The sequence below is a fragment of the Pituophis catenifer genome, unplaced genomic scaffold, assembly GCF_029215685.1.
Source record: "Pituophis catenifer annectens isolate HBS135680 unplaced genomic scaffold, rPitCat1.0.hap2 SCAF_1, whole genome shotgun sequence".
Classification (NCBI taxonomy): Eukaryota; Metazoa; Chordata; class Lepidosauria; order Squamata; family Colubridae; genus Pituophis; species Pituophis catenifer.
Genome location: NW_027256881.1, coordinates 253,723,378 through 253,731,718, shown reverse-complemented (window position 1 = coordinate 253,731,718; position 8,341 = coordinate 253,723,378). Strand labels below are relative to the sequence as shown.

The 8,341-nt window shown below is 35.1% G+C and overlaps 1 protein-coding gene across 6 annotated transcripts in view; it reads right to left on the bottom strand.

Moving 5' to 3' along the window:
* Nucleotides 1-3,964: 3,964 nt before the first annotated feature.
* IPO7 (importin 7) overlaps nt 3,965-8,341 on the bottom strand; it is a 44,397-nt gene continuing 40,020 nt past the window's right edge. For 2 of the 6 annotated variants that reach the window (XM_070933986.1, XM_070933993.1), the window contains exons 25-26: nt 6,061-6,243; nt 5,887-5,969 (exon numbers count right to left, since the gene is read on the bottom strand). In XM_070933986.1, the coding sequence (XP_070790087.1) occupies nt 6,101-6,243 (143 nt within the window). In that variant the 3' untranslated portion in view covers nt 5,887-5,969; nt 6,061-6,100. Of the gene's footprint in view, nt 5,970-6,060; nt 6,244-8,341 lie in introns of all 6 variants that reach the window. The other 4 variants (XM_070934000.1, XM_070934006.1, XM_070934010.1 and 1 more) reach the window with 3 other exon arrangements.

Below are 8,341 nucleotides of genomic sequence, written 5' to 3'. Positions count from 1 at the left end.
AATAATAATAATAATAATCCACTTTATTCTGAACTGCCTATATGCTCAGACGTTACCTTAACATCTCTCAGTCCTTGGTTAAGACTTGAACTGTTAAGTTTTTAACAGTCCCAGACTGTGAATCAAATTGAAGATTAAATCTTAAATAATATAATAAATGGGTTGTGATAGTTCTAAACTACCTTAGAGTGACTTTAGACAAAATTTTCTTTAAATAACTTAAGTAGTTTAGTAATTACAATTGGAATGTTAAGGCTTCTTCCTCATAACAAGAAGTGAAATATTTAGATTAAATTATTTGGCTGGTTGAATAAATCTCTGAATGCACTCATTCTGATTTCCAATCCAGAATGATTATAGCTAATTTAGTGAGCAGGTAGCATGTTTTCTCATTCTTTTTGCCACTGTAAAACTTTAGATAGTCTTTAGACTTCTTACCCTATTAAGATGAGAAAGGTCACAAAAAATACACAAGTGTGCAAGAATCTCCGGATATTACACAGATGAAGCAGGTAGGGAGAACCGATTCCTGGATGAGTGCCTTTTTTTCATTTTTACATTGTGTATTTGATAAAAAGCTCAGTAGAAAACAAGTTGAATTCAACATACTGTAATCCTTTTTACTTCCTCAAACCACCTCATTTTTTGCTATCTTGCTTAATGAATAGATTTTAAACACATGCATTTTTGTGATCTTTTAACTGCCCTAATAGTTTCAAACTGGAAATACCTCACTTTTCCTATATTTTAACATAGGTTTGTATTAAAATGTTCCCAATTAGGTGGCAATACTTGGGTTCTTCTAAAAGGTTAAGCAATCAGACCTGATTGGAACTTGGATTGTTTGTTTCATAAGTAATTGGTAATTAAAACATGTCTTAAGTATCAATAGCCATCTGTCATGCTAGGCCCTTGTTGTCTAGTTACATTTTTGATGGGTTTAGCCCAGGGGTGGGTTTTTACCGGTTCGGCCCAGTTCTGATGAACCGGTAGTGGTGGCAGCAAGAGGCTCCGCCCAGACATCATCAAAAACGCTCTGCACATGCGCAGAAGCGCTGCATGCTCGCAAAGCAAGAGTGCCCGCCCCGCACACAACCGATAGCAAACCAGTAATGCTGGGATTTGAATCCCATCTCTGGTTTAGCCTCATGACTTGACATTCCTGGAATAGCTTACAAAAGAATGCTGACAATCTTTTCTATACAGAACTCAGTTCTGTATATACAGTTCTGCCTTATTCTTTATTCCTTGGTCTCCAAAAACATTGCTTCATAGTGAATGAGCACTACACCTATTTTAATTGAAATAGAATTGTTGATTTGACACTGTTTCAGATGCCAGTACAAGTTATTGCACTCTTCACAAATACACTGAAGATCACTAACCAATAAGTGCAGTGTGCATTTCTAGGAAAGTACTGTATTATAAAATATGGAAATGTAGGTTGTGCTTTTTATTTAAGAACTATTAATGTGAGAAAGAACAATTGGTATGACAAGACTGCAACTCTATTATTTTAGCTTATATTACTGCATCATGGAGAAAGCTTTTTTGTTGCTAGTATTAATTTTTCCCATGCTAACTATATGCATAGCAACTCCATGCAAACAAAGCAAAGGATACCATCAGCTAGTTCTGAAATTTCTGCAAATGTATTGGATAAAATAAAAGCAGAGGTGGTACAGTGGATAGAGTGCAGCACTGCAGGCTACATCAGCTGACTGCTAGCTGCAGTTTGGCAGTTCAAATCTAACCGGCTCAAGGTTGACTCAGCCTTCCATCCTTCTAGGTGGGTAAAACAAGGACTCAGATTGTTGGGGGCAATATGCTGACTCTGTAAACTGCTTAGAGAGGGCTGTAAAAGCACTATGAAGTGGTATATAAGTCTAAATGCTATTGCTATAAAATGGTAAGTTAAAAATAGCAATTTAACTACCACGGAATCCCCCACATTTGTGTCTCAAGTTATTGTTGCTTCTTGCATCTTTGTTTGTTTTTGTTTTTTTTTTGCCTAGTGGCCATTTAGAACTGATTTGTTTTAATTTGGAGTCATAAGTATATCAATGAAGATCTTAAGAAAATATGGGAATTTTATCTGAAAGATGACTGAATTTAAAGTAATCCCTGCTTCTAAAAAGAAAAAAAATACAAAAATGTGATTGCCTACCCTCCACATATTGGCAACCTGGGATTTAGTTTTGGTTTTTATCAACTGTTCTTGAGATTACCTCTTCCACAATAAGTGTATCGTGCATCTGGGGTATAGCACGTGCTAAAAAAACTCAGGGCTGAAATGGTAGTACTTAATTGTTAAATTAATGGATTAAAATAAGGCAATCATTTATAAAATGAACTATCTGCACAAGAAATCATTCTCCTGCATATTAACATTTATCCCTCCAATATCAGACACATTAAGAAAAATAATGGAAGATGAACAAAAGATAGTAACTTAGTGGAAAAACAAAGGGGGAAACAAAACTTGCTAGGAATGAAAGGTGTGACAAAAATATTTATTAGCATATAGCTAGTCTTATACAAAGGCTGATTCTCCTTTTCTATCTGCAGTCATTTGCACCTTCTGCATATTTAACCAATTATCAGTAATGACTCAGTCATTATTTTACCACACACAAGATTTTACTCCCAAATCTACAATACAGGTTTTTAATGACCAATATCACTTATTTTCTGTTCAGCCCATCTTTTCCACAGGGTAGGAATATTAAAATTTTTTCCTGTACTGGAAAATTTTTTCTATGCAAATTCCTGCAAGGAAAGCAGTACAGTAATACTACCACTGCATTTCATGCAATTTTTATAAGCATAATGTGGTCAAATGAGTATAGTCCTCATTGAACTACTTTGTATAGAGTATTTTTTTTAAGTGTAGGTATAGTAAAAATATCACTTGGGGAAAGTATTCATAAATTATGACATTCTAAATTAGTTATATGAATTGCCAAGTTTTGTAAAATTTGCATGTAGCACTTTTTGACTCCAAGTTTAAATATCACGAAAAACTGGAAGCTTCTTTCTGGATTGTATCCTTTCAGATAGCATTTATGTACCCTAACATGTTGTCTGTGAGGAATAAACTTCATTCATTTTAGCCTTTATTAAAGAACATTTAGAAAGGAAATTCAATTGTGATTTATCAGAGTATATAACCATTTGTAAAATTCAGTTTATATAGTAATTGTTACTGAAAATGGCACAGCATTTTAAGAGAGATCTGAAAGTTTACTGCTTACCCAGTGAGTGCTTCAAAGAGGTTTTAATTATAAACCATTGCAAAATCATTAGGTATGTAATGCTAATGTGATAAACATACAGATAGGCCAGCAAAAAATAGGGATTTACTTTTCCTGAAGTAAAACTTCCCGATTTACAATGATTTAGACATGGTGATTTATAAGTTTTACTTAAAAGTTCTGGTGCAACTAGTATTGAACAATTGTTCACTTTTAATATAAAATTTATACTAAAAATTCAATCTATTATTTAAAATATTCATAAATTAATGTTTCTAGTGTTCATTTTTAAGATTAGGCTCAAAATCTTTTTCTGGAAACCCACATTGTCCTATTCTGATATGTATATTTTAATCTTGCCTGAACTAAGAAAAATCTACAACTGTAGTAAGACATATTTAATACCTGGGGGAAAAAAGGAGAAGTCTGTCCAATGACATAAACTCAGAAAACAGAACAGCATAAAAGTATTTACAGACAGATACAAGAACTCACTTTAAATCTACCCAAAACTGAATGGGAAATGCTCCTCTAGCTACTAGCTATAGAATTAGAGAATTCTTTAACTGAATCTGTATTCAGTCAAAAACAGTTCAGGGGCTCTTGTATCAAGCTTGAGACAATTGAGAGGTAGATAGTCCACTAGGAAGTCAACACTCCAAGCAGTCTGCCCCCACTAATACATAGAAAACAAATACTCATCACACAAATTGGTTTTCTGAAGATTGCATTTTTGAATATCATAATATATAAGTTTCATTTCAGTTTTATTTTTATATATATAAATTCAGTTCATTTAACCTGTCTTTAAAGTTTTGGAGGCTTACATTTAAATTAAGGTAGCTTGTTCAATACCAGTTATAACAGCAGATGACCATTAATATAAAAACAGCCAGGAGAAATAAAACATTTTGCTTAAAAGATTTGACACCAATGATCTTATTGCAAGATCAGAAACTCAGCATCTATGATTTTATCTTATGTATTTATTTTGTAGATGGAGCACTAAGCCAGCCCAGTCACATTATTTGATGTTCCCTTCTTCACCAAGTCACTCTTCAATAGTGGTCCCAGCAGGAAGAAGTCTTCTAGAGTATAGCTAAAATGCTATTATATCACCTGACATTGATAAAACTGTTGCTTCAAAGATGGGACTTGGTAACCCTGAGACCATGTCTAGATGACCATATCTAAGTTTAACTCAAAATATTAATGAGACTTTTTCTGAGGTGCAGCCCTTTCATGGCTATAAGTCTCTGACCACAGATCCCTATTTCAGATCAAGGGGTTGTATTATGACACCACCTTAAATTTCAAATTAAGTTAGGATTCTGACTTTTTCCAAACAGATAATCAAAGGATCTTATCTTCAAATAGAAATCTATGGTTAAAAACAGTTTAAAGGTTGCATGAAGAGGCTGCATTATTGACAAGATTTATTTAATTCTTAGACAGCTGCATAAACTGGACTACTGTTCTAAATGGATCAGGTAAAAAATCCTGGATTTTGGGCATCCTAAAGTGGGAAGGGACATAGATGAGAGGAGATCCTTGAAATGTAATAAATTCTGACCATATTCCCATATATGGGAATAAAACTTTAATTGACTCCAGCCCAAGTTAACCAAATTATATTCTAATAGATTGCCTATGTAGATGTTTCACCACGCATCAAAATACACTCCTGGAAAAGCAGAACTTCATGTCAGTTTTCACGCTGCTGAGAAAATGAATTTCCACTCAGCATTTAAACATGAAGATTTCTATTTTCAATTTTCCATTTGTACAATGACAGCTTTAAGAAAAAAAACAAAGGACACAGAGTGTTGCCATTTTTTTCTTTTTTAGCAGCAATGAAATACCACTAGCCCCTTCTTTACATATCAAATTCAAGTCACAACCAGTGGTAGCTGCACCACAGTTCACCAGGTACAAAACTGCTAGTTTTAAATTAATAACCTGAAATTTTCCCCAGAACATCCCTTTTTTTTATAAACAAACATTTTGCTAATTTTGTACATAGGCTAGCAGGCTTGTTTCAATATGAAAGTGCTAAATCATTTACAGATTTTATCAGTTATGTAGTGCTACAATAAGTGTCCGATATTCTACATATGAACAATCTTGATAAATGGAAATAATGAAATGTTAAGTAAGGCCATCCAATTGCCTTTATGTACATTAAAAGAATAGATACCCATTGGGGGAGGAAAAAGAAAATTGGGCAAATACTCAGTCCCACAGTTGTAAAAATTAAATTGGCCTTCAAGCTTGTGTACTGTAAATGAGACCTTTCCAACAGTCCTGCAGCCAATGCCTATTTTCTTCATAGAAAGGAAGCTGCCTTCAAGACATCTCCTCTTGATTTCCAATATCCACAGTGTGTCATTTGAAGCTCAAGTTTCAGGTTCTTCCTATCTTCATAAAACCTTCTTTCCAGTATTAGGTTGCATGATCAAGTCCCACTCCTGGGTTGTTTTTTCTTTTTAAAATATTCAATCTACCAATTCATTTAGCGTGAGCTGTAGATAACATGAACCAGTTCTGGAACCACTATATTGGGAGGAACACAAGCTCTTCACTACAATCACACAGTAGGAGGAAAAGTAGTGATAATTCAATTCATTCCTGGGGCTGGACCACCAAAATTAAATGAACTTGGCACAACTGGAGCACTGAATTTATATCCACCATGTTTTTCAATCATTTTGGATTCTAGAAGAGAGAAGATAAAATTATTTAGTGTCACAAATTGTTTCTGTAAGATAAGTTATTCACAATCAACAAAAAGTTCTGTTAAAAATACCTCAAGAGATCCTCAAAAATCAGTTCTTTACAACTGCATATTAAAAGAGAAGTGTTCTATAAAATAACAAGCAGAAGAATGAGTAAAGTATTACATATACTTTTCCAGCCTTAAAGAGAAAGAAGTAAAAACTTAAAATTATCATACTCATCGTATTGAATCTGGCTGGTTCAAAAAAGTGCCCTGATTTAAAAGAAAAATCAAAATCAAAATCAGAGTCACACAAGTGTGATGAACAATATAGAAATTTGATTAAAAAGTAAAGATTTCTCCCAAAAAAGTATTGATAAAGAAATAGATTTTAAGCTGTTTCTGTGTCCACAATGTTTTTAAGAGAAATGTCTTCAGACATCCTCATCTTTAAATAATTGAGAATGAAGATGTACATTTTAATCCCATCAGTTTATTTTGTTGCAAACCACATAGTGTTCTTGCAAATATAATTATTTACACAATTTGAGCTGCAGATGTGGCTGACCCTCTGACAGGGAGCTGGGATGACAAATGAGTGCTATTTTTTTCTGACTGAATTCCACAGCAACATACACCTTGTCCTGTCTGATACAGTATTTGATTGTGTTTTCAAAGACAGTAGGCTATTGACCTTACAGAGAGAACCTGAGAAATATTTTAGCACAAAGTACACATCTAATTTGAGACAGATTCATTCTTTAGTACAAGAGACTAGGCTTAAATTTGGAAATTACAGTTTCTTATGCGGATGGAGTTTGAATTGAACATGAGTGTGCAACATGGATCTACTTTAGCACTAGTCTGCCTTCCACTAAGAAAGCCTCTAGTGTCCCCACTCTTCTAGCAATGATTATGGCTACCAAGGAGTTTATTTCAAAATGCAGGTGTTAATGGGATATGTCTGAAGGGTCCAATAGGAACCCTTGTTTGGGCCTGAAGGACAAGCCCTGTGACAGAAAATGATATATGACTGGCAGTGAAAGGAGGCATACATCTCTGAGGAAGTGGTACATGATAAGGATATGGGGAAACTGTTCCCCTGTCAAGAAGATAAATCCCAAATTGCAAAGTATTTGCAGCGATCTCCTGATCCATCTGCCAGAAATCTCATAGTTCAGAAACTATGCAAAATCTGAAAGTTTACTGCTTACTTCAAAGGGGTTCCCGTTGGAAACTGAATGTAACAGCTAAGCAGAGACCCACACCCCTTTGAAGTGGAAGAATGACCTCCTGAAGAATGGTATAAATATCAATACCTACTTTGACAGGTAGCAACTCTCCAGGGTCTCATTCAGAAATCGTGTACATTATTTTGTAAACTAGAGCTACTTACAATTGCACCTGGAACTTTCTGCAACCAGTTAGAACTTTTACAAACGAGTTACAACCCATCCCTTTATGCCAGCAGATACTGGATAGGCAGCTTCTAGTTGAATGTCTTAGGTTACATATTATAGAAATAAGACAGCATTAAACAGGTTATGGGGTGATTGTCTAGGTTGCATAAAATAATTCTCTAAAGGCTGGCCTTCTCAGCCGGAATCCCACAGGTACCAGGCTTCTAATGTCCTGTGATTTTTTTGCAATAAATATATTCCTTGCAAGATACAGGGTTTTGCTGGGTACACAAAAACAGAACGGCCAAACCCAGATAACAAAGTTCTGCCCAGTACAGATGACTGGCTCCCCATAAGCTGGTTAGTACTATATATTTTGTTTTGGTGAGATAGCAAGGTAAGAGTTTATTCTCATGATCTACATAATTCAGACTGAACAGGGCCACGTTCTTTCTTAAGGTTCTGGGATGTCTACTGGAATGAATTTTGTATCTTGTATGTTTCCTGCTGTACCAGAATGTTTCCTCCCCCTCTTATACATATACATATCATATAGCACTTATCAATTTGGTATTGCCATTTTTAGCAATAGAGGGCAGGCATGTCAAATTCACATATCCTCAATGTAGCCTTAAGGCTTGGATCTTGCTGTGCCTACATTCTTGGCCGTCAGCTGATCATGTTGACTGTCAGCAAATCACTGCTAATGATGCTAACAACTTCCTCAGGCTACAGAAGGATTACTAAACTTGGAGCTGACCAGGTCTATTCGTGCAGAAGGAAAGGCTGCTAGAGAATTGTCACAATGGGTGGCACCTGTAGTCTAGTACAGCACTCGCTTTGTAACCCTCTTCTCTACTTCTGGAATTGCTTCTAGAAACTCATCTGCCTTCAGTTTGACTTGTGAGATAGGGTGCATAATCTTTCCTGAAAGAGGTATAGGAGTTTGCTTCCTTATGACAGTAAACCAT